Source organism: Hyla sarda, chromosome 5, assembly GCF_029499605.1.
Source record: "Hyla sarda isolate aHylSar1 chromosome 5, aHylSar1.hap1, whole genome shotgun sequence".
NCBI lineage: Eukaryota > Metazoa > Chordata > Amphibia > Anura > Hylidae > Hyla > Hyla sarda.
Window position 1 is genome coordinate 76,250,511 of NC_079193.1, and position 27,560 is coordinate 76,278,070.

Consider the following 27,560-nt stretch of genomic DNA (forward strand, 5'->3'; position numbering starts at 1 on the left):
CAACTGGTCACGCAAGAAATAAGCCCTCATACTAGTCTGTGGATGAAAATATAAAAGAGTTATGATTTTTAGAAGGCGAGGAGGAAAAAATGAAAACGTAAAAATTAAATTGTCTGAGTCCTTAAGGCCAAAATGGGCTGAGTCCTTAAGGGGTTAAGGATAGGAGAACACTTAGAGCATCCACAGCATTTTTCACGTAGCAGAAAATACATTGTGCAGTGGGAAATACGCTGCAGATTCTGAGAGTTACCCCACCGCAGCCTTGTGTGTGCATTAAGGTTATGTGGAACTGTGATAGGATGGCCCTGCCTCCAAACCTTACTGCACACACAGGGCTGTGGCGGGGTGGCTCATAGCAAAATCTGCAGCGTATTTCCCACTGCACAAAATACCCTGCAGATGCAGTAAGTTTGACCCTACCTTAAAGGTGAATATTAAGGGTGTCCATATGGTGGCGCAGGAGGCTACAATACAGATCCATAGGGACTCTGTATGTCCCATTCAGGATCTATGCAAGTAAAAATGCTGAGTGCATGGGCCCTTATGCAGAAAACAAGTATACCTGTCTAGCAATAAGATCTGTATGAAGGCATTGTAGGAAGTGCTTCAATTCTGCCTTTGCTGTAGAGGAACACACTGCCCCAACTGCTGTTGTGATGATCTTGGGAGCCATAACATACAACAGTCGGTCACCCCTATTAGTGATAAGAGTGACACTAACAGCTCAGCGATATGTGCAGGGCATCCTGCACCCACATGTTGCAGGGCTTCCAACTTGTATTTCTTTAGCAGGATAATGCTCAACCACACAGCACAGGTTTCCCTGGAATGTCTCCCTGCCAGATTGTAATAATTCCTTGGCCTGTCGGTCACCAGATTTATTGACAATCGAACATTTATGGAAGCAGTTAGCATGCCAGCCTCAGAAGCCTGCAAAAGTGCTGCATTGAACCATACTGAACCTATATGCCTACATGCCCAGCCGTAACCCATCTTCCATTCAGGCTCAGGCTATAGAAGAAGCAGTACCGGTCCAGCACTAACCTGGTCTCAGGTGGACGGACACCTCTGCTGGTGTGACCTGACTGTTTCCCTCCTTGCTGCTCACAATCTGGGCTGATGGATGCTCTATGGAGTCTCCTCGGCAGCCCTTGGACTTTAAATTATAAACAGTGTCACATCTTTCACTTTCCACTGAATCCACCATAAAATCCTGTTAAAAGACAATGAAGAAAAGATGAGCGTTAGCAGATGGGTCTTCACAGAAACGTTGCCAAACAGGCGGCTACAGTAGGAAGCTCTACATTTCTGCTTTTTATCAGGACTTCTGAAGACTTTTTAAATGAAGCTGATTTTCTAATTAAAATGTTATCATCACAGTAGACAAAGCTGTTTGCGCCACATGGTTACATAACACAATACAATAATAGTTAAGTGAGTTTTCCTGTTAAAAAGGCCTCATGCGCACAACCACATTACTGATTCATTCCATTTTCTTGTGGTAAAGATAAGCCCAGCGATAGTAATATTATCCTGTGAAGCTGTCTCTATATACAGTATCTGTACAGCTGCATTAAAACAGGTTGTGAAATGCTTCACTGGATGCTTTATGGAAAAGATTATTTTCCATAAAAATCAATGGAGACTGAAAAAAGTTCAAATTGTGAAAAATCTGTGTGGGTACTGATTTCCTAAACTGCAGGTAATTTTATGGGAATAGTATAGGGCTAGGGCTACACAACAATTGTGGTCTTGAACACATAATATATTAACACAATACAGGGACCAGCACTTATTTCCAGAATTGAGGTCCTTTGACCCCCCCCATCCCATCCAGTAGCAGCAGCCAGCAACCGCATACAGGCGAGGTCTTAGCAGAGGGGGTGCCAGGATTCTGGAAACAGCTGACCTCATTGTGTTCTACTGTTTCCATAACTCTTATACACAGTAGGTGGAGGGGAGTTACAGAAACAGTGTTTCTTTGCTGCATATGAAATTATGCAGCATTCTCCATCTATCATATTTTTGGACACATTGAGGAAACCTCATCACCGAAAAACACTTGTAGAAAACTTGTTAGTGGTTTTTACACCATGGAACTTTTTTTTGGAACAGCTTCTTTAGGAAAAACCATGATCTCCCATGACTAAAAACTTAACAAAGCACATGTGTATTACCCACAAGGCAATGGGTATGCAGCAATTCTTTTGGAGTTTTTCCACCAATAGTTATATATATATATATATATATATATATATATATATAATAAGAAGGGCATAAAAAAGGCTGATGCAGTTTGTCCTGCATTTTTGTACAGATGATCTGTGTTCTCTCCTGACCTCTTTTGTGGATACCCCATGAAATAACAATTCTGGAAAATCTTTTTAATAGCTCCCCGTTGTGCCATTCATCTGTTATTTTTACAAAAAATTATGACTTAATAGCCAACTGGATGTTTTTACTTAGGGGCTTGCCTTACACTGTCTGACACTGTGAGCTTTGATTGGATTGGAAACACCCAGTTGACTATTATTAGTCATACAATTTTAGTTAGAACAGAAGGACGGCACAATACAGAGATATAAGAACAGGGGATAAAAATAGGGGATACGTTTCAGATCTCTTGTGCGGGGCCCCGACTCTCAGTCCAAATGGCGCGTAAAGACACCGCATATAGAGGCAGCCAACACATTCCCTCAAAGCAGCTCAATGGAAGAGCCGGAGATTGCCGAATGCAGCGCTCCGAATATCCCATAAAGCTACATTGAGGGGCGTGCCGGATATCAATTCGTGCAGTGGTTGAACACGCCCAACTCAGTAGGAGAGCCGGGGCACTGGGCAAAAGATAGCGAGGGTCCCAGTGTTTGGACCCCACGCAATTTGACACTTATCCCCTATCCTAAGGATAGAGGCTAAGTTTTTTTATACCGAAGTACTCCTTTAAGGATCTGTTATTTCAAAAAAAGACATAACATTTACATCAGTTAGGTTCTGATTGATTCCTACTGATGGTTAAAATGAGCCGCAAAAGCTGTGCAGTTAAGCGCTTCTCCCCTATTTCAATGCGGGAGACAAGCTCCGTAGGCTTACTATTAGTGATGCATCGAAAGGAAAATTTTGGGGCGAAACCGAAAATTTAGGCTGTGCTTGCCTGAAAATCAAAACCAAAAATGCATAGTCCCGTCCCTTTTTTTTATATAGTTTTTGTTACATTTTATTACTTTTTTTTTTTTTTAGACCAAAATCAGCAATTGTTGCGTTTGGGATTTTTTCTGCATTTACGACATTCACAGTGCAGGATCAGAAACATAATCATTTAATAGTTAGGACAATTACGCACGTGGCGATATTACTTTTATTTAACTTTTTTTTCCTTTTTTTAGGTAGTCCCCTTAGGGGACTTTTAGGAGGAATCATTAGACTCCTCATACAGATCAATGGAGTTCCATAGAACTCCCTTGATCTGTGCTCATTAGGTTGAGCCTGCTTAGCCAGGCTTAATCAAATGAAGAGCCATGGACACCAATGATGCAGAGGTAAGCCCTCCGACTACCTTCACAGTGGATCACCTCCCCGCAATCGCTCTGCGATTTACATGTCCCTTTAGACGCCGCTGTCCCATGTCGGCTATTAACAGTGGCCCCCCCCCACTACAAGAATTAGCAGGGGGCTGCGGGGTATGGTCGATGACATACGTCGGAGCAATCTCTGATGTCTGTCAATACAGGCAGATGTCAGTTGCTGATAGTAGCAGGCATTTCCCGTGAATGACGCAGACCCGATGTATGTAACATTACTACAGAGATAACTGCTACACTAAGACCTCTGAGAATCATGGCAACTACGATCCCTGTATACAAATATAATAACGGGCAGAGTTGCAGCCACTTTCCTCAGTGATCTGTCCATTATAATAAAGCTTCTTTGGGGCCCCATTCAGTGGACCCTCGGGCTGCTCCCTGCTTTCCATATAGTGCATACTTCATGTAAGCCCCCTTACTGAGACTTCACAGGGTTTATTTAGTGGATGCACTAGGGAGCATTTATATGTCCCATTAGACGCTGCTGTCTCATGTCGGCTATTAGCGGTGGCCCCCCCGCTACAAGAATTAGCAGGGGGCTGCGGGGTATGGTCGATGATATACATTAGAGCAATCTCCGATGTCCGTCAATACAGGAGCAATCTCAGATGTCAGTTGCTGATAGCAGCAGGCATCTCCCGTGTATGACGAGGGCTCGCAGGTCATGTCCTCATGACCCATGACATACATGTATGTCATGGGTTGGGAAGGGGTTAAGCCACGCCTGTCAATAGTACCCCCCCACCCTGAAATTTTCGGTGGAAAATTCACTCAGCCAAAAATGCCGAAAGGGACATTTTCAGCCAATAATTTGCGGCAGCCGAAATTTCGGTGCATCACTACTTACTATATAATTTGTCTCCTGCAGGGAGTATAAATGCCCACATCCAAAACCCCACAAAACTTTTCATATAGGACATGTCAATAGTTTTTGAAATGATAGTGACCCTTAAAAAATAAACACTTTTGGAAAGCCCTATACCACACTGACTATTAGCCCTTGATCACTTATGTCAAGGGCTATCCAGTAGCTGCAGGGGGACATGGGTGAAGTATTTTATATCTCTAGCCTTGTCTATAGACATAGGCTATATCTATCTTTCACATTTCTGAACAAACAATTTATACTTCCATAGATGGCCGAGGCCTAGAAATCAGTAAAGTTCAATGTAGCATATAGTAGAATAAGGCCTCCATTCTCTGTCAGCTTCCAGAATGCCTTTAAGGTCTAGAAATGGCTGCCTCCCTCTGTGCCGGTGCCATTATCAAAGTAACGCCTGCTACTTTAAAGATAAACACACAGCAAGGGTTTGGAAACTCAGCCCATAAACAAGATATTAAAAAAAATCACCGCACTGTACACTGAAATCCTTCCAGATTCTACACCTGCTTCACATGTGACCATATGAATGTCAAAATTATGAAATAAACAGCTGTGTAAGTAAAAAACTACAGAACAAAAGTATGTGTCCTTTAATGAACTATCCCGGCCCAGCCCCCATTGCTCTGTGGCTGCATATCGTACAAGGCTGTGCTTCCATAAAACTTTATCCAGTAGGTGCCTGAAACCGCTGGAAAATGTCCCAGCTGCAAGGTGTTAAAGAGCCCGCTCGGATTTAAAGGGACACTCACATAATAGTGCGGGGACTTGGATTAGAAAAATGGTTTTCAGCAGTCACATGTGATTTTATTGTCCCTTATAAATCCATTTAATGGAGTTTTTCAGTCTGCTGTCTACAAATTCTATGAGGCAAAAATAGGTCAGAAGCAGATTTTATAGATTCGGCTTATTTTAGCTCTACTAAAATGAATGTATGTCTAATTTTTTCCAGTCTAGTCTTAGTTTTGAAGCAGGAAACTTCTAGACTTAGTGTAATTCTCCCTAACTTTTAACTATTGCCAGTCCGGGATGTACTGTTGACATTTAACTATAATCTTAAAAGTGACATCTGGCAACAGAAAATGCCCCAACTGTTAATAATGAAAAATGACACAAAAAAATAACAATTTTCACAGAAGGACTGTGTGTGAAATCAGCCTTTCTCACAATTTTACCCAAGGATAATATGTACTTTTTTATAGTGAAAAATTATGGTGTGAATTTGCATGAAAAACTGGGGCAGAAATTCAATGCTGGAGTTACATACAGACACAGGTAAAGCTAAGGTCTGAAGTCTGTTCAAGAAGTGACATGTTACTGTTTTTTTTTTTTTCTTTTACCATGCATATTTAAAGGGGTACTCCAGTGAAATAAAAAAAAATTTCAAATCAACTGGTTCCAGAAAGTTAAACAGATTTGTAAATTACTTCTATTAAAAAAATATTAATCCTCCCAGTACTTATCATCTGCTGTATGTTCCAGAGGAAGTTGTGTTGTTCTTTTCTGTCTGACCACAGTGCTCTCTGCTGACACCTCTGTCTGTATCAGGAACTGTCCAGAGTAGGAGCAAATCCCCATAGCAAACCTCTCCTGCTCCAGACAGTCCCTGACATGGACAGAGGTGGCAGCAGAGAGCACTGTGATCAGACTGAAAAGAACAACTCAACTTCCTCTGGAACATACAACAGATGATAAGTACTGGGAGGATTAATATTTTAAGATCTCTAGTAGAAAATTCTGCAGCCATTGTGATTTTTAATTTTTTTTGCCACAGCATGCTCTAGGTATGGCATTTTTAAAGGACTTCAAAAAGTTAAAAGTGCGCAAAATATGGCAAAATAAAATAAAAAAAACAGCAAAAACAGGTATTGACAAACATGATATGCTGTAAAAGAAATTCTGCTTTATAAAAGGAATGGATACCAAAATACATTTATATCAGCTTTTCTTTATACACTGCAAATATTGCTTCCTTTTTACGTAATAGGCCGAGTAACAAAAGTCACTTTATAATAACACATGCTTAGTAAGAAAAATATTTCCCAGAGGTGGATCTGTTCCAAAACATGACATCACTGTTTATAAAGCAAAAAAAGATAACACACTGAATGTATCTGAAAGAAGATTTCTATATGCAAATAGGGAAACTATATGCAAATTAGTAAAATGACTACAGAGATAACTGCTACACTGAGACCTCTGAGAATCATGGCAACTACGATCCCTGTATACAAATATAATAACGGGCAGAGTTGCAGCCACTTTCCTCAGTGATCTGTCCATTATAATAAAGCTTCTTTTTGGTCCCATTCAGTGGACCCTCGGGCTGCTCCCTGCTTTTCATATAGTGCATACTTCATGTAAGCCCCCTTACTGAGACTTCACAGGGTTTATTTAGTGGATGCAGCTGCATCTTTTAGCACAAAGATATTAGGGTGTTTTGCAGATGTTGTCATTTAAAGGGATATTCTCGTTTTGGCAAATAAATAAAACATTTTGCATAACGAACAGTTATGTAATTTTCTAATATATTTCAGAATTCTGTTAATAAATAGAAAGCATCCTTTTTTACTTGTCTATGTACAGGGGCTCAGCTCATTAAAGTACTGTAGGTGTATCAGAGCTGTGTCTTGTATCAAGGCGTCCATCACATGACCAGGACAGATTTGTACCTGCTAAAAGTAGACAACTGAAGTCCTAAATAGCAATAATTTGCTGAAAATAAAATCCCACCTTAATCAGATCTTTTTACTGTACACTGAGATGTATATGCTTTTTGTTACCTATAAACCAAGAATCACTGGAGTATAGTTTTCGGTCAAGAACTTTACTGCATGGCTCGCTGCTCTCTCCCTCTTGTTGTAGGAGATGGGCTCCATTGTAAGTCTATAGAGCCAGTCACATGCAACTGGACAGCTTAGGGTGGGTTCACACTACGTTTTCTCCCATACGGGAGCGCATACGGCAGGGGGGAGCTAAAAGCTCGCGCTCCCGTATGTCACCGTATGCGCTCCCGTATGTCATTCATTTCAATGAGCCGACCAGAGTGAAACGTTCGGTCCGGTCGGCTCATTTTTGCGCCGTATGCGCTTTTACAACCGGACCTAAAACCGTGGTTGACCACAGTTTTAGGTCCGGTTGTAAAAGCGCATACGGCGCAAAAATGAGCCGACCGAACGTTTCACTCCGGTCGGCTCATTGAAATGAATGACATACGGGAGCGCATACGGTGACATACGGAAGCGCGAGCTTTTAGCTCCCCCCTGCCGTATGCGCTCCCGTATGGGAGAAAACGTAGTGTGAACCCAGCCTTAGCCGCAGGATTCTTCTGGCTCAATCTAGTGATCAGTGGGGATCTGAATACCCAGACCTTGACCAATGAATACATAGTTATGTGGCATGTCTGTTGCATAAAACAGGCTGTATAGACAATGGAGACCATCTCCTGCAACCAGTTGGGAAAAGCAGCGAGCCAGGCAGTAAAGTTATTAGCCGATCACTTCTTCTTGCCATATCTAGCGACTGGTGTGGGTCTGAAGTCAACAAAAAGGCATGGCACTAGGGAGAAGAAACTGGGGAGCGGAGGCAATAGCGCAGGCCACCAGATAGGACTTTGAGTACAGTCACAGTGTGATGAGGTGAAATAAAACCCTTCATAAGAAAGATAAACATGCGCTAAAGGGGTTATAAAGGAATAACATTCACACAGAGGTCCCTCAAGATACAAGCTTAATATATTCTGGGATGATCATTTTAAAGTGCTAGTCCACAGGCCAGCGTTCGGAACTAAATGTTCCGAATGCTGTTTTCGCGCTGCAGGGGTTTGGCCATGCCCCTCATGACATCACAGCCATGCCCCTCAATGCAAGTCTATGAGAGGGGGCGAGACGGCCGCCATGCTCCCTCCCATTGACTTGCATTGAGGGGGCATGGCTGTGATGTCACGAGGGGCATGGCCGACCCCCGCAGCATGAAAACAGCATTCGGAACATTTAATTAAAAATGCTGGCCTGTGGAGTGCCCATTTAAGTTCAAAATATTTCAACTTGGGGCCAGAACTTGATGGGAAATTAGTCCAAAGTTCCCAAAATGTAATGCTAAAATTAGAAAAATAGATAAATAAGATGAAAGAAATGTAAACAGATAACTAATGCAGATAAAGCAAGCTCTTACATATAGTAGCCAAAAGGTTCTGCTGGAACCTGCAAACTAAGAAAGCAGTAATAAATGGAGCACGCACCTCTTGAGTACACCATCCACATTCTGGGCCCAGCGAAAGGCATTTTGTGCATGTAGCTGCATTGGAAGAGGAACACTTGTTTTCAACTGCAAGAAAAAACAGAACACAGTAAACTTTGGGTAAAGTTGTCTCATTTACAGACAAGTTAATACTGGATAATTAAAGTAATGATATATATATATATATATATATATATATATATATATACACCATCTCAGAGCAACAGGTGCTATTCCAGAAAAATATCCCATCAATTGTAGTGTACTGATAGCACCCAATTGTTTTACCACACTACTCATATGTAAAGCCCTTATGGGATATTTAAATAAAGACACATTGGCAGTCTTTTCAAGGGTTATCCAAACACTTCAAATGGTTATCACAAATCCTAGGAAACTCATCACTATTGACCTGCTGGCATGATTCCAAAACAAAGTGAAAGGACTGATAATCCCTTTTCCTATGTACGGGGTACAGGTATACAGGTGGAGACAGGTGGCTTGGATTTCGCTAGATTTTGCTATGACATCAGACCTTGCTATACCTTGCTATTTTCTAACCTATAAATCATATGTTGATTCAACCTACAATGAATTCTTGAATGGATCATAGTTGTTTCTAAAGCATATAGTCAACCGATGGTAGACACGAGAACTACAACTGCACTTTAGCTATAGCGGGTATTACTTTTACTGCCAATAAAGCAGTGCTACCTAGTGGAGACACACTGTCTTGATACATAACTATAGCTGCTTGGATTTATCATCAATAATTTGAGAGCATGTAGGACAAGAACATGTCACATGACATATTTTATCATTGGAAAAAATCTACTGTGAAATCTGCAGCAGACATCAGGGCTCACGCTTAGATTTATATAGGGGATATGGGATCCTTATACTCTAGAGATTTAGCTGTGGATTAGCCCCATTAATCTTCTGTAGATTCTGAGAGTAAGAAGTGGCAAGTTACCTCTTTGTTCTCCACAGTGTGGATTCTCATTGGATATCCATATCAAAATCAACTTGAAAAAGACTTAACTGGGCCATTCAGTATTTCATACAGTTGAGTAATATTATTTCATTTGGATAATAAAAAGGAAGACTGGATATTAAAAATTCAAGTTAAAAATCCTTTTTCAAATTCCAGACAATCTCTATAAGAAGCGTTTTTTTCTGATGCCACAGGGATGATGTTATAAAAGTGGACAGACCTGTTTTTAGCAACTATGTGATATATATGCAGCATAATAGATCTAAAATGTTCATAAGAAAAGCATAAAGGAGAAAAATCAATACTAAGTTTGTATAAAGCCTGGAATACAGACTCTAAAACCCTAATAAAATAAAGCTGTGAAGTAAGTGTTGACTTGTCTCTTTCCTCTTACGGGGAACGCAGATCTAATGCCTGTGGTATTTATTAATACTGGCATTAATACAAGAAAGATTTCCCTGCCAATATTATCAAAGTGGCATTACTGAAGGTCTGTTTGGTTCATTGTGCTATCACATAGTGTTTCTATGGAAGAGAAAAAATACAAAGATGCCAAACTGGGATGGGGAAAAATTAACAGAGTGTGTGGGAAAACTGGGGTTTGTCTACTGTGGCCATGGTTTTACAAAGACAATAAAATACAGGGAATATTGTAACTTAACGTAACATAAAAATCCTAATTACATTTTCTGTTGTCCTATCTCTCCAGTTACACAAAGTTTTCATGTCCCTGGATGATGTCATATAGTGGTTTCCATACATATTTTGTGAAAAGTAAATTGCAATTGCAATATAAAGTGAAAAAATATCCGATCTCAATAAATGTGGTAGGAGTGCTGCTGTGTATCCATACACTAGTAGATTCTGCACGGTCACCTAAAGGTTATGGTACACCGTCAACTACCTTAAGGAAGTCCGTCACCAACATCACCCACACTAACCTGCTGGTACAGGGTAATAGTACAAGTGAGGCTGATACCAGCACTGTTTACCTTTTTTTCAAGTTGTGCTCGGAAATTCAAAAATGCAAATGAGGTGCTTTGGTGCATTGGGGGTGTTCACAGCCCCTTGGTGCACTCTACTGTCCACCCGGCTCGGCCCTGTGCAACGCCCCCTTCATAAAAATTCATTCTGCGCTTCATTTTATACAGGAAACATGTAACTCTAGATTTGCCACTTCTGCCTAGTGATCATTATTATCATCACAGATCCTTCAGCCTTATTCACGTCTATCTTCTGCCCCATCTAGCATATACAGAGCCCATCCTGGCCACGCAATCACTGGGGAGCAGAGATCTCCACACACAACATAACAGCAGGGACTGCCCGACCAGGACCTGCTCTGTATCTGCTACATGCTGGAGGTAAAGGACCCGTCATGATATCACAATCATGTTACCAGTAGGTGTGATGAGCTGAAGGATGATGATCATGTGATAGCAGCCAGCTGGGCAGTAGAGTGCACCAAAGGGCTGGAAACGCCCCCAGTGCACCAAAGAAATTTGCCTGTATATTTTGATTTTCAGGCATAACTTGGGAATGGGGCCACATAGGACAAAAAGGTAAACAGTGTTGGAATCAGCGTCACCCACACTATTATCCTGTGACAGCACGTTAGCACAGGTGACACTGGTGACAGATTTCCTTTAAAGACTTTGCTGGACGATTACATCAAGGTACGGGAAGGGATAAAGGTAAGGTTAAAAAGACAATGCTATAACATGCACCGAACAGTAACTGGCAGACATTCTAGCTGTGTGTAAATCAGCATGTTCCTTATCATTGAATAATGAATAAAACAGGAACAGATCCACAAACAATAACATTCTTACTCATAAAAGGTGGTCATCCAAAAAGGGGTTGTCCCATCAGTCTATATTCTCTATACATTTTCTGGAAGGGGACCCACACTTAGGACCTCTCTATATGATCCACAACTGGTAACAACTATGCCGGAAAACCCAAACCATCATGGCTGGCCATCCATCTGAATGTATGCCACATAATTTTACATTTTGACAGTAAGTGGCATTAGTCATAGATCCCAATATATGAACTCCATATCTATGTATATGCATAGGTGAACACCGTTGTCTGCTGGCCACCTCCAACACTATACAGTACTTCCCTTAGCTCAGGTATTCTAGTTTAAAGGATTTATGCTCAAGAGCTGAGAACTTTCTAAATAGCCAAGAGAATATTTCTGTCAAAAACATGTTATCTGTCTCACATCAAACTCCTGACCAGAGGGAGCAAAGTTTCCTTAAGAGATTTCAGAACCATTATTTATCCTCTTTATACATTTACTACAAAGCAGAATCCCGGTGACTTTCCATCAGCCATCTGTGATGTGTTTGCTACCTGCTAAAGGGAATGTAAAGGTTAGTTTCTAGCTGGATTATGGAATGCCTATCTGTATAATGTAACATTCCCTAATAAATGTTTGATGTGGAAAAACAAACGGAAAGCGGTCACCATATAATTTTTGGAATGTGGGAGATCACACCTACTTTGCTGTATGAAATACTGCTTTCCTGAAACCATTTTCCATTTTCCCAAACACAATAATAAATATTTCAGAAATATGGAAACTTTTCACAGAGCCCGACCAAGCAGTCTATAGAGTTTAATGCATAATTGTCTGGTTAAATCATGGGAGTAAAACGGACTTTCCGTCTGGATTGTATCGGATGAGGTACAGAAGCTGTGTACAGTATACAGAAGTAATGGCTTTAGTGTGTTATTTACCAGTTCTGAATCTATTTCACAGCCAGGTGTTTTATGGCTTCCAGACACCATCAACTGGACTATTACTGACAGTGTCCATTTCCTCCAGGCATGGAAGAGCCTGTGTTCTCCATCTACCTGCTGGCAGCAGTCTCCAGTTGCTTTCAATGGGAGGTCGCTGCTTAATTCACACAGCATCATTTCTCATATGGATTTTCTGCAGCGGATCCGCATTCCGCCAAAAGAATGAACATGTTCATTCTTTTGGAGGAATACGTAAGAAAAATCCCTTTTAACAATGGGACTTCAAATTTCAGTGTTTTATTTGGTGACAGATACTGCATAAAATAGGTGATTCTTCGAATACCACATATTCAAGGAAATTGTTCACATAAGCAGTGAATAGAGCTAATCTGTGGCTTTAAAGTAGGGATCGACCGATTATCGGTTTGGTCGATATTATCGGCCAATAATCACGATTTTAGACATTATCGGTATCGGCAATTAACTTGCCGATATGCCGATAATGCCCCGCCCCCGGCCAGAGACGACCGTCGCCGCCGCTGTCCCATTGCCTTCCCCCATCCTCTGGCCACATACCGCCGCCACTGCCCCATCGCCTCCCCTTCCCATCCTCTGCCCACATACCGCCGCCACCCCATCGCCTCCTCCCCACATCCTCTGCCCACATACCGCCGCCACTGCCCCATCGCCTCCCCCCGTCCCCAGTGCTATTTTGGTTGAAATAGCCGATAACTTATACCGGAATATCGGTATAAGTTATTGGCTATCGGCCTGAAAGGTGACAGATTATCGTATCGGCCCTAAAAAATCGATATTGGTCGATCCCTACTTTGAAGGAAATCATATTTATGATATAAGCTGCAGACACCGTCAGACAGGTGAGAACACATACCTTTCAAAGTGTTAATGGGTTTGCCACAACTTATAAAATGATCATTTTCTTTCTGGGTTCAAGTGTCAAGGAGACGGGGCAGAGCTTCTTAACCCCTTCCCGCCTCTAGGACATATAATTACATCATGGGTGGGAATACGTTAATGCCCTGCCATTACCCAGCATTAACTCTTTGGATCCCGCAATCAAAGTTGATTGTGGGATGTAAAGGGTAAAATTACTGGGGCTGATGGGTTTGGGGGGCTAACTGGGATCTCCACAGGGTAATCGTGGTGTCTCGACCAGCTAAGATGACGTCCGGAGGCCACAAACCCTTTGATGTGCCATCCTATCAGCACTCCCGGAATATAGGAAGCCATGGCAGCCTGTATAAGTGGAGCGCCAATAACAATGGTCAATGCTATGCATATGGCATAGTATTCATCAGTGTATGCATTTGAAAGATTGCATGTAATAGTCCCCTATGGGGACAAAAAAATAGTGAGAAAAAACTGAATGAAAAATTGCTACAAAAAGCTGAGTGTAAAACCTCCCAAAGGCTAGAATAACACATGCAGTTTTGTGGCTAAATTTACTGCACATTATTGAGCCAACCAAGGCTTGGATCCAAAAGAGCAGGAAAAATGTAAATAAAAGTCGGATACTTCTCTCTTTTACATTCACTCCTGGTTCATTAAAAACTGTATAGGTGTGATTTCAAACTAGGAGAATAGACCCTAAAAATTTGCCTTAAAAAACTGTAAAGGTTTGCAAGCTGCATGCTTGGTCTTAGTGCAGTAGTGTTGTCTGAACTACTTCTGCCAAATGTGAAGAATGAAATAGGTAAATAAATAAAGCAAACCATTCCTATGGCAAACATGAAAACAATACCCCTATGGAGATACTGCTTAGAAAAACAATTGGCGTATCTGTAGTTTATAATGCAAAACAAACAGAGTTTTACTTTGCAGGGAAAAAATGTCATTTCCCACATAATGCCATTATTGATTCAGCACTGAAGATCCGCCAGCAAATTCCAGAACAGAATGTTTGGCAAGGGTTTGCTCTATCTTCCGCATGCCATACTGTGTAGACAAACTATCAACGTGTCCCATTAACGTAATGTGGGATCTGTGAGACTATGACTACAATGCAAGCTCTATTGTCGCCTTTGTCGAGTGCATCGCTCTGCTTTTTTATTTTTTTCCAACTGACCCAGTAGTATGTATCACTGCAAATAACCAGTACTCTGTGCTTCAGTTATGCTGTATACCAGTGTTTTCCAACCAGTGGGCCTCCCGCTGTTGCAAAACTACAACTCTCAGCATGATCGGACAGCCGAAGGCTGTCCGAGCATGCTGGGAGCTGTAGTTTTGCAACAGCTGGAGGCACACTGGTTGAGAAACACTGCTGTATACTCTATTAAACTGCTGAAATTCTAAAAGTATTGGATGGACCTAGGTTCCCTCAATTTAGTAGTACACTGCCCAACATCAACCATGCAAAAAACAACATCAAAAAGGCCTCGTTCACATCAGCAGATATTTCCCCCCCCCCACACACTTTTTGCCCTTAAAGGGGTGCTGCAGCGAAAACTAGCTTATCCCCTGTACACAGGATAGGGAATAAGTGTCAGATTGCTGGGGGGGGGGGTGGTACCAGCGGACGAACCCCCTGCAACCTGCTTAACAGGCCCTGGCTCTCTGAGAAGGCATCTCTGGTGCTCCCATAGAAATAAATGGGGCGCGTGCCGACCCCAGCATGCACTCCATTTATTTCTATGGGAGCACCAGAGATGCCAGAGTACAGCACTCTCTTCGGCGCTCCTATAGAGACTGAATGGAGTGCATGCCAACCCTAACACGTACTCCTCTCTGAGAGCCTGGGCCCGTTCAGGAGATCGTGGGGGTCTCAGCGCTCGGACCTCCGGGATCTGACACTTATTCCTTAACCCGTGGATAGGGGTTGAATTACTTTTCACTGCAGTACCCCTTTAAAGAATGGCAATGCCATGTGTGCTGCTTTTCGGACACCAACAATACCCAACGCACCCTTAACCCTCTCCCACAAAAGAGTAGCAATGTCCATTCGGAGCTTCAGCTTATGAATGAAATGGCAAAACTGTCATGAAACAGCCATGACAATAATAATGTAGACCTACATGCCATTCAGGGTATGTGGCAAAGCGAGGTGATAAACCCAAAAGTATTGTTATGGCTGTAATTGTTGCATGGAACTATCTTAATATGACATATTTATAGCAATTCATTTATTTTTATTTTTTTTTACATTTATTTAGCAGGAAATACTAAAATTTGTCATGACTAGTACTTAGCATTACAACCATAACTACATTTCCTTTAGCAGACAACACCAATAACCAGCATTTAATACATGGAGTGTAATACACGTAACTACACATCATAAATGATATTTAATAATACTAAAGACCTTTACAAATGTATGAAACCCAAGCTGCTGTTGTGAAGGTGCAACTATCACACACATTTACTGTCCATGGTACTGATAATATTTACTTTCTGTTTCCTTACTACAATATTCCTCTTTACAGCAGATTTTCGTACAGCCCCTTATAGAGGCCCGGCTGCCTTGGTTTATCTGTGTCAGGAGATTCTTGCTGTTAGTTGTTTGGAGTTTAAAACATCATCTCAAGGTAGTTAGGCTGGGTTCACACCACGTTTTTGCAATACAGTTCCCGTATACGTTTTCAATTTGAAAACCGTATGGAACCTTATTGAAAACTGTATGCATTGACTCTGCATTGAAAACCATATGCCAAAAGGTGCATCAGGTTGTGTCCGTTTTGCATCTTCTACGGTTTTGTCTGTTTTTTTTCCCGTACCCAGAACCATAGCCTACCAAGGTTTTTGGTCCGGATGAAAAACTGTATTGAAACCATACATGTTTTTTTTTTACATGGGAGTCAATGGGAACCGTACAGAACCATATGTGCGTAGGGTTTCATTCGGTTTGCACCATACGGTTTTTGCCTTTGCACATGCGCAGTGCACACCAAATGTTTTTTTCTTGGAATTTCAATCAAACAAGTGAAACTTTATTCATAATGGAGTGAAAAGTTAAAAACGTATATGTTTTTTTTTCTTAAAAAGTGGATGCAACCGGACATTATTTTTCAAATTGTATACGGTTTTCAACCATATATGGGTTAAAATTTGTACACACATTTTGATACAGTTTAGTATGGTTTTGAAAAATCAGTTTTTCATCCAAAAACCTGATACGATAACTGTAATGCAAAAACGTGGTGTGAGCCCAGTCTTAGGGAAACAAGCAATGCACTGAATTATGCAATATACAATGCAGGCGCTTCTAACCAGGAGAGCTGCAGTGTAAACCATAGAGAAGTGGAGAGCACGTTTTATATGGTGTACATCTTTGCAAAACATTTACTTTTCTAATATACTATAGAAATCAAGGTTTATAAAATAAATAAAAAAGACTACTAGAGGTCCTCATACCATCCAGAACATAATCCTCTCTGGCTGCAGCATCATCATGTTCAAGCTGAAGCACAGACAATGACAAAGTCCAGTAAGTGAGGGCAGGACTAGCACTCCTCTGTGCTCACTCCTGTCCTGTCTATCAGGCTGCAGCATTAAAACAAAGAGGAGGGGGGTTACAGAGTCATGAGCCATACAGAGTGAGGACAGGCCCCCTCCAAAGCAAAGGATGGAAAACGAAGGGAGCAACAGATTAGGGATCGACGGATATTGATTTTTTAGGGCCGATACTGATAATCGGTGAACTTTGAGGCCAATAGCCGATAACTTATACCGATATTCCGGTATAAGTTATCAGCTAATTACCGGGAACAGGTCATTATAAAACCGGGGATGGGGGAGGCAATGGGGCAGCGGCGGCAGTCGCCCCTGGCAGGGGGGCGCGGCGCGGCGGGGGAGCGGGGCATTATCAGCATATCGGCAAGGTAATTGCCGATACCAATGATGTCCAAAATCGTGAATATCGATAATCAGACGATCCCTACAACAGATAGAAGGTATTTGTGAGAAAAATATAGGTGATACACACATAAGAATGGCGTACAGGATCATGATTAGGTACTGAGTAACTAATAGCAAATTTTTTTTTTTTGTAGAATATTGACATTAGACAATGTAGCTAAGCTGAAGTAACTTATCATATTTGCATCCAAATGGGGAAGATCTTAAGGTGCCCATACACCAGACAACAGCTATATTTACTGCTCAACCCATACACTTGAATGTTTAGCACTGCTGAATGTGAATGATAATAGGGGAGGTAAACCACTGTCAGACAACTCTGGCAGCATCTCAGCAACCAGATAACAAAAGGGCCAGGCAATTGAAGTCCCTCATGCCCGACCCTTCTCTACCCTGAAAACATCTGACGGCAAAGAGTCAGTCAGGAGGCCTCTATGCACATTAAACAGTCAGCTGCGCCCACCAGAATCAGTAGGGCCTGCCATCATTTCACTAAAATGTGTGGGGAACTTAAGGGATTATCAGGTGGGAAGGGGGCGGGAGGGGATTTGTGAACTATGCTTACCCTGCAATAAAATCCTGATCCTCACCCTGAGTTGGAGCGTACCGTATTGGGCTTGGGAAACATCCGGGCCCAAAACTTCAAGCTGCAGCTCAGTGAATTGCTGGCCGCAGCGATGTCCCACTTCAGCCAGTGATTGGCTGAGCGAAAGTATGACACATTGGGCCCAATATGTGACACTGCCTCTCAGCCAAACACTGGCAGGACATCACTGCGGCCATCGATTTCCTGAGCTTCAGCGTGATGTATTGGAAAAGGATCACATTTGGAATACACATTATGTTATGACTAAAGCTAAAATCTGTTTCCTTTTGTATCTGTTTCCTTCCAATTGTAGCATTGCTGTAGTGTTGATGATCAACCGTTCCTAAAAATGATTTTTTTCCTGTAAATGTGAAGGGGTTATACAGATATTGTACTGTAAACTGCTGAGGAATTCGCATCGAACCATGTTTGTATGGAATCTTCTGTCCTGCTTCCACAGCACATGTACTGGGTACTGTTTGGATCCAGCATGTCTCACATCTGTGATGGAGGTTTACCACGAGTCTCTGATGTAGATTTCATCAGAAAATGTTTGACAAAATGCAGCCCAGCAAAGCATACAATGTGAAGAGAACTTGACAAACCCTCAATGAGGTCCACTGGATTTGTCACCATGATAATTTTTTATAGTTCTGCTCCTATAATGGAGCAAAACAACAGAAATGAACAATGCAAGTGTTGAGATGACGGGACAAAACCTAAAATTTTATTTTTCTCCTGGTTCAATACTTCAACAGGTCTACAATTAGCTATGAAAGGGTCAATTTAAAAAAACAGAACATTGTGCTAATAAGTACAAGCTACAAATCTTTTGCTATTCGTCATAGCTTCCAGTTTAGGAATGTATGTCATGAAATATTAATGTTTGGTAGTAGGAATGACATCATCTACTCTCTAAATAGATGTGTGAATTAGTGAGTACTTAATAGGACAAGGTTTTCGTCCTCGGTAAGTGTCAGGATAATTTGTACAGCCAGTTGACATGACTTGGGGCCCAGACTTGACCTCTAGCTGGCACTTTCTTATCTAAAGAATCGCTGCTATTTGTCCTAAGCTATGTTATCTATGCGATCACTTGGAGTGTAAGTGGATTTATTTATTAGGACATGAATCTGAGATCTGAACACAGCATTAGGAATGTCACATCTGATAATCCACAAGCATAAAAGAGCTGCTATATATGTTGATCTATTTTGTGAACCTATTTTGAGAACTTCTTCAGACTGGTTACAACCTTTTTAGGGGAATGTTTCACCCTTCAAAGAGGACCTTTGGCATATTTAAAAAAAACTCATCATCCATGTCTATCCACCGATACTTAAGATACAGGGCACCCAATATAATAATGAGGACATAGACATTCAACAGGGTGGGCACCATTCAGGGTTGGGACAAGGGATAGACAGGGTGGGCACCAGCCCAGGGTGCCACCACCTACCCCGCCCAGAGGATTGCTGGAGACTGTTGAGATAGGGAATCCAGGATACTTTCCTGAGTGCTCAGGTTTACACCATGTTGAGAACTGAGCAGCTCGGACCGACCCCCTTGACATTATTGAAGTCTATGGACACTGTGCTGGATTGACTATATACTGGAAAATGCAAATACATGTCTCAGGAAGTGGTCCATTGGCCATCAGGGCATAGTTTAGTCACTAGCTACATAAAGTAAACACACCCTATTTACTACACTGTGTAAAGTCTGTAATATAAGAAATAAACCTATATTCAGCAAACATATGTAATACTATTTAAATTACACATTGGGCTTGTGCATATGCTCAGCATGTCATCATGACAAAGAAGCAATGCTTTGAGTCTATATCTTGCAGGTTAATAAATATCCCATGCATAATAAAAACGCTGCCACACAGTCAATGATATTCCTGCTTTTCAACGGGTATGTAACACAAAGTTTTATTTAGAAATAAAAGCAAGTTCATAGCATGCTTTCCCAAGACTTCAAACAAGGCATCTCTAGGAGCTAATATTTCAGGCATTCGAATCTACCAGATTCCAAGCACTGGATATATTTTAGGCAAAGTTTGTATGGAAAAAAATGTTTACTTAATTCAACCACAAAGATCCGAGCTCAATGTTGGCACAAACCCAGAACAAGTCTGCAGTACACTTATGAAGTAGAAATATGGTATGCAGTATACAGATATACATATATTGGCATTATTATTTAAAGGGCCCAATCTGACAAACAAGCTGCTTACAATGGTATATTATACTTACATCGGTAATATAGCCATTGCCCTGATATCCAGGAGACCGAGGACAGCACCTCTCACCCAAACATTGATGTTTACTTATACTAAGTATAGGCTGCCAATCACTTTGTAGTGTTCGCTTTCAGAACAATGCCGAGTGCCTCTCCATAGACAATAAATGGGATGCTGGACACACATGCATGTTGCACTCCGTTCAATAAGGAAGACATTTTACATCAGTTCTGGTGATCAGCCAGGGTCCCAGCGGTGGGACCTCCATCAATAACTTAGAAAAAACCCTATTGTATGGATAGGGAATTCAGCGTCAGAAGCCTTATACAGCTATGGCCTTAGTTTTCACAACAAAAACCTGCTGACAGGTCCGGACCTCAGTGTGTCCATCAAGCATAAGTGGATGAAAGTAAGGGGGGGCACTGTCATTACATACATTGTGGCCCGCCCCCATGCCTATTTACCATTGGCTGGGAGTGATGATTAAAGAGTGGTTTTTTTAACCATAATTCTGCATCAGAAGAATCTTCAGGGCACAGCGACAGAATGCTGTGCCCTACATCTACAGGGTACTGGGAAGGGTTTTTGGGGCCTAGAGAACCTGACAGGTTCCCATTAAGTAACTAATACTTAGTAACTCATAACTCATAGCTCTCCATACTGTAGAATAACTGCACATACCTTACATTCTTTATATTAACATGTTTACAATAGAACATATATTTTAACCAGGTTTGGAATTTGCCCTCTTGTATATTTGGCTTTGCATACAAATTATACCCAAAAATAAAAGGATTGTAGAGATTTCAAAAAATACCTGTATGGTCCTAAAATTTTATAAACTTACCTTAGAAGTTTTGAATGGCTTCCCTGATGCACAACAGTTGTTCTCTGCTACTCAAACGGATGTCTACCACAGGGCCCAGATGTGCAACTGCTATAGGGTCGAAGCTTAGACTAAAGGGTAAAGAACTTGCCAGCCCCCGTGGTAGTTGCTTACATCTCAAAGTAAATCATTTATTATGGACCAGTACTGTGCTATCCACAGGATAGCTGATAAGTATCTAATCTATAGGGGTCCAACAAATAGGATTTCCACTGATCAAATGAACAGGAGTCCTTTGTTCCATGAGTGAATGGGGTAGCAGTGCACGTGCACATGCTTAAACACTGTTACACCATTACATTCACTAGCTATGACACTGCCAAAGATAGCCAAGCACTATACTCAGCTATCTTTGGCAGTCCTATATCAAATAAATGGGGTGGCAGCATTTATACTCAAACGCCACTGCAGTCACACTGGGTAAAAAGGTCTCCTTATTCTTGTGATCAGTGGTTGGACCTCCAGCAATCAGATTATTTATCACCTTACTTATAGATAGGTGTTAGGGCTCTGCCCTCTGCTCTCGGAAGTGCCGCGGTTCGCATTGCTGGACGCGCCCGCATGCGAACCCCGGACTGCCGCTCACCTTCCGCCCCGTGCTTTTCTGTCCCCGCTGGACCTTTTCCTCGCGTTGCGGTGCACACTCTGTTCTTCTCCTCCTGCCCTTCACTGCTAGCGCGTGCGTCCCCGCCTCCTAGGGCGCACGCACGCCGACTCTTCTGAATTTAAAGGGTCAGTGCACCAATATTTACTTGTCTCAAACCAACCCTATTTAGTTCCGGCACTTCCTACTGTTCCCTGCCAGATCTTTGTGCCCTTGTTGCGAGAAAGCGTATACTTGTGTCTTGTCTTGCCTTGTATCTGACCCCTTGCTACGTATCCTGACCTTGCTTCTGTGCCTCCTGCCTTTTAACCTTCTTGCTACGTGACCTGACCTTGCTTCTTTGCCACCAGCCCTGACCTCCTGCCTGTCCTGACTTTGTCTGTGCCTTATCCTTCCTGTGCCTCGTTATACCTCGGCTGCCTATGGGGACGAGTCGTATCAGGGGTAGCAACCTGGGTGCTGCCTGCCACAGCAAGTCCATCACGCTTTGCGGCGGGCTCTGGTGAAAACCAGCGGCACATTAGACTTCGCTCCCTGGTACGGCCCACGCCATCTTCCTCATAGGTTAGTGGATCTACCTACCACAGCTGTTACAATAGGTGATATGTTAAAATCTAGGAATAACTCTTAATAATGGGCAATTTCCAAAATTTTGCTATAGCACCTTATGATTTCTTTTGCATGCCACTAGCTGCTTCTGTGTTCTGAATCAATGAATTGTCACTTACAGCTATGTCACATGACCACTATGGCCAAAAATGTGTAGTAAATAAACTATACAAATACTGATCTGATTTAAAAAAAATTTAAAACCTACATTATCTAAGTCTGAATTAATAAAAGCATCTTGTCACATTACAAGCAAAGTGAATGTAAGTTATAACCATTTAATATTTGTGGACTACCTCCAGGATATTCCCACTGAGGTTTACACAGGCAGGCCTGTCTGAAAGCGGTCTCACAGTTGTATGGTGAGAAAGAACAGACATTATAGTCTTTCTTTGAAAGAAAAAAAAAATGAAAGTGATTGAAAATGTGTATGTAAATAGATAGGGCCATATTTTCCATAAATGTCATTTTAGAAAAACAAGGAAGTGCATTGAAGGCTGGGTGTAGACACAGCAGAGATACTACAGGGAGCTGGTGGGTGGCTGATTAGTATCTGATATGGCAGATGTAAAACAAATCAGTACACACAGAGCCCTCCGCTCACACCATAAGCCCTCTCCCTAAATAGCACATTCTTCTGGAACAATACCGCCTCTGTATGGAGCTGGAGAGCTAACAGCACTGAAGCGAAACACTGCCGACTTGACAAAAGTCGCAAATACCCTCAAACTACTGGAAATACTCGCAGTTGTCTTAGACATTTCACAGCCATTAACTGTGTGATTGAAAAGCTCACGGTGACTCATGGTCTGTGTCTGTGATTTCTGCAATGGATCTAAAACATTCATACAGAAATAATGGTACACACAGTGCATGTATATGGTCAGCCCTGCCATGGTGAGGACTACATGAATTTGTGCGAACGCCATTACAATGTATACAGTATATAGAATTGGTATACATAAATAATAACATTGTGCATTTTAGTTACATAGTGTACTGTACTCCATATCGGCATTTATAGAACATATGGAGTCTCTTAACCAGGGGCTAGGGTGGGACATAACTATGGTGTCATGTAGTCAGGGTTGGACAAGACCAATAGAGTGCTATGACTCTGCCACAATAAAAGGCGTCAACACAACCGAAATAAGACTTTGAAGCCAGTCATAGTCACTTTGATTATTTCTTGTGGACTGATTCATGAATAAACCATTTGGTCTTATCAATGATATATCATATAGGTGCAATGATAACAAAGTCATCAAAGTTTTTAGAAGGGATCTTGTAAAGATTGCAAAGAGGGGGACTTGTTCTTTTTCTCAACCTACCAAACCATCCTTGTATAGACCCTAGACCAGCCCCCCGTACAAACACCCCTCTTTGTAAACAGACTCCAGCCTAAACCACCCTGCATACAAACCACAGACCACCCCTGTATATAGACCCTTCCTGCATAGAGATCATTGACCAGACCCACCCAGTATAAAAACCAATACCCCTCAAAAAAGACCCTCTTGTATACAGATCCCAGACCATACAACCCCACATACAGACCCCAGACCACTTTCCCTGTATACAAACCTTCCCATCACCTTAGACCAAACTCCAGACCTCGGACCAGTCAACCTGTATACAGACTCCAGACTAGACTCAACTGCATACAAATCCCAGACCAGATGCCCTCTGCAAACAGACCCCAGAATTCCCTTTTGTATGAATACACCAGGCCAGACCTCACCTGCATACAGACCTCAGACTAGTTGTACAGATACACACCTCCACCATTCCTGCAATCCGCTTCAGAGTTGGCGTCAGGAGACTGTCAGTGGTGGTGCTTGGGAGTGGAGAAGGGTGGAGGAATAGGGAGAGATTAGTATGACTGAAAGATGCTGGGAGACCTGAAATAGTTTACAACTCTCCAGAGTCTAGATTTCACCTTTTCCAGTAGCCTCCTGGTCATTCAAGGAGAATTAGTATTGATCGAAAGTGGACATGTTTTTTTTTAGAAGGAGAAATCCTCTATTCTAGTTGACCCAAGAAACCCCAGTCCAAAGATGACACTATTGATGTGTCAGAAACAACTGGATGCGAAAATAGAAAGAGAGAGGTGGTTTTAATTATGCCCAGATCTACACCTGCATAATGGGCGTCAAGGCATTGGCATGTGTTCTATTTTCACAAGAAGATGTAGTATGTTTCACTTTTTCAGGCTATACATTAGAACCCTTTCCCAGTATTAGCTGTATGTAGCTAGGCTATGAGAAAGACATCCAACAGAATATGGTTTCTGGTAAGTGTTAGTCTGCAAATACACATATCCTTGTGTCCTTGCTCATCAGTTATACCTGGAAACAGTGTCATGTTATTACTAGCTAATGAGTTTAATTCGGCAGCTGCTTCTTCTAAATAGACTTCATATGAGGCTACGTAATTCTAACACGTATTAGTCAATGTCATATGCGTCATGCATGAAGTCTACTGCTTACAAAATGGTAACATAATGGTAAGAAGCACCTGACTTACAGTTGAATACAGTTTTTTTTTTTTAAATAATGATATCATAATTTATTTTAGTTTACTAAATTAAACAATCATGAACAATTGTGGCTATGAATCTAATTATTGATCTATCTATAATTTTTATCTTTGACAGTGGTCTCGAGTTTGTGGACCAGAGCTCTGTAAGGGACTGTTTTCGTAACCCAGCTCATGCCTGCTCCCAATGAATTTCCCACAACATGTGTTCCACTCCCGCCCGCTCCCACAATGTGTATCTAATCCTGCCCGCTACCACAAACATTCTGTCAGAGCTTCCTAAAAGGTGCAACTACCTTGTTAAAAAGAAGAGGTGCAGGTTGCTTAAAATTATTCCCCAGCAACATAGCTGACAGTAATGTATAGGGGCTATTATATTAAGTGTGCCTTTGTGTAAATTAATACAGCTGCAAACAAATATGCCATTCAGGAGCCTGGAAAAGTTGACTGCCACACACTGCTATAAGCAGATATGCCAGTCAGTAGCACAGAAAAGATGAGTGAGACATTCTCACCTAGCTTTTCTATGTTCCTGAATGGTACATCTGCACTCTCAGGTACTAATGAAAAGTCACAGGCCATAGAACTGCATGGAGGGGGCGTGTTGGCCGCCATTTCGTGCTGTGGTCAAAAATGCTTGTTTCATGCAGGGAGCCGAGGCGCCGTTCGGGAGATCGCAGGGGGCCCCAGTAGTCAGACCCCCAAGATCTAACACTTATCCCCTATCCTTAGGATAGGGGATAAGTTGTTACATACCGGAGTTATCCTTTAAATTTGGTTTTATCGCTCTACACTTTCTTAAATTGGTCACTAGAGTTCATCCTGGTACCTCATGACAAAGAACTCTCTAAATATCTGAAAAAAACTATTGTTGCTCTACATAACGATGGCCTAGACTATAAAAAGATTGCCAAGACTCTGAAATTAAGCTACAGCATGGTGGGCAAGATCATGCAGCAGTTTCCCTCAGAACAGGCCTCGCCATGATCAACCAAAGAAGTTAAATGCACATGCTCAGCGCCATATCCAGAGGCTGTCTTTGAGAAATAGATGCATGAGTGCTGCCAGCATTGCTGCAGAGGTTGAAAGGTTCGGCAAGTTAGCCTGTCAGTGCTCAGACTTTACGCAGTACACTACATCAAATTGGTCTGCATGGCTGCCATCCCAGAAGGAAGCTTCTACTAAAGGTGATGCACAAGAAAGCCTGCAAACAGTATGTCAAAGACAAACAGACTAAGTACATGGATCACTGGAACCATGTCCTGAGGTCCAATGAGACCAAGATAAACTTATGTGGTTAAGACAGTGTCAAGTGTGGGTGGCAGCAACCAGGTGAGGAGAAAAAAGACAAGTCCTTCCTACAGTCAAGCATTTTGGTGGAAGTGTCATGGTCTGGGCCTGTATGAGTGCTGCTGGTACTGGGGAGCTACAGTTCTATAAGGGAACCATGAATGCTAACATGTACTGTGACATACTGAAGCAGAGCTTCAGAGACTGGGCCACAGGGCAGTATTTCAACATGATAATGACCCCAAACACACCTCCAAGAGGACCACTGCCTTACTAAAGAAGCTGTGAGTAAAGGTGATGGACTGGTCATGCATGTCTCCAGACCTAAACCCTATTAAGCATCTGTGGGGTATCCTCAAATGTGGGGGAGAACAAGATTTCTAACTATAAAGCTCTGGTGAAGGCCAAGCCCAAGGGGCCCAATTTAAACATTTCCCCTTAGGGTTGTACTCTTTTGCTGACAAAGTTTAGACATTAATGGCTGCCTGTTGAGTTATTTTGAGGGGACTCAATGTTAACCCCTTAACGACGCAGGACGTATATTTACGTCCTGCGCCGGCTCCCGCGATATGAAGCGGGATCGCGCCGCGATCCCGCATCATATCGCGTCGGTCCCGGCGCTAATCAACGGCCGGGACCCGCGGCTGATACCACACATCGCCGATCGCGGCGATGTGCGGTATTAACCCTTTAGAAGCGGCGGTCAAAGCTGACCGCCGCTTCTAAAGTGAAAGTGAAAGTGACCCGGCTGCTCAGTCGGGCTGTTCGGGACCGCCGCGGTGAAATCGCGGCGTCCCGAACAGCTGATCGGACACCGGGAGGGCTCTTACCTGCCTCCCCGGTGTCCGATCGACGAATGACTGCTCCGTGCCTGAGATCCAGGCAGGAGCAGTCAAGCGCCGATAATGCTGATCATAGGCGTGTTAATGCACGCCAGTGATCAGCATAGGAGATCAGTGTGTGCAGTGTTATAGGTCCCTATGGGACCTATAACACTGCAAAAAAAATGTAAAAAAAAAGTGTTAATAAAGGTCATTTAACCCCTTCCCTAATAAAAGTTTGAATCACCCCCCTTTTCCCATAAAAAAAATAAAACAGTGTAAAAAAAATAAAAAATAAACATATGTGGTATCGCCGCGTGCGTAAATGTCCGAACTATAAAAATATATCATTAATTAAGCCGTACGGTCAATGGCGTACGCGCAAAAAAATTCCAAAGTCCAAAAAAGCGTATTTTGGTCACTTTTTATATCATTAAAAAATGAATAAAAAGTGATCAAAAAGTCCGATCAAAACAAAAATCATACCGATAAAAACTTCAGATCACGGCGCAAAAAATGAGTCCTCATACCACCCCATACGTGGAAAAATAAAAAAGTTATAGGGGTCAGAAGATGACATTTTTAAACGTATAAATTTTCCTGCATGTAGTTATGATTTTTTCCAGAAGTGTGACAAAATCAAACCTATATAAGTAGG

The 27,560-nt window shown here is 42.0% G+C and overlaps 1 protein-coding gene across 1 annotated transcript in view; it reads right to left on the reverse strand.

Moving 5' to 3' along the window:
• Positions 1–27,560, reverse strand: part of ITGB8 (integrin subunit beta 8) — a 153,199-nt gene that overhangs the window by 103,881 nt on the left and 21,758 nt on the right. Inside the window, exons 2-3 of the mRNA XM_056519730.1 lie at positions 8,702–8,787; positions 1,045–1,213 (exon numbers count right to left, since the gene is read on the reverse strand). Of these exons, the coding sequence (XP_056375705.1) occupies positions 1,045–1,213; positions 8,702–8,787 (255 nt within the window). The remainder of the gene's footprint in view (positions 1–1,044; positions 1,214–8,701; positions 8,788–27,560) is intronic.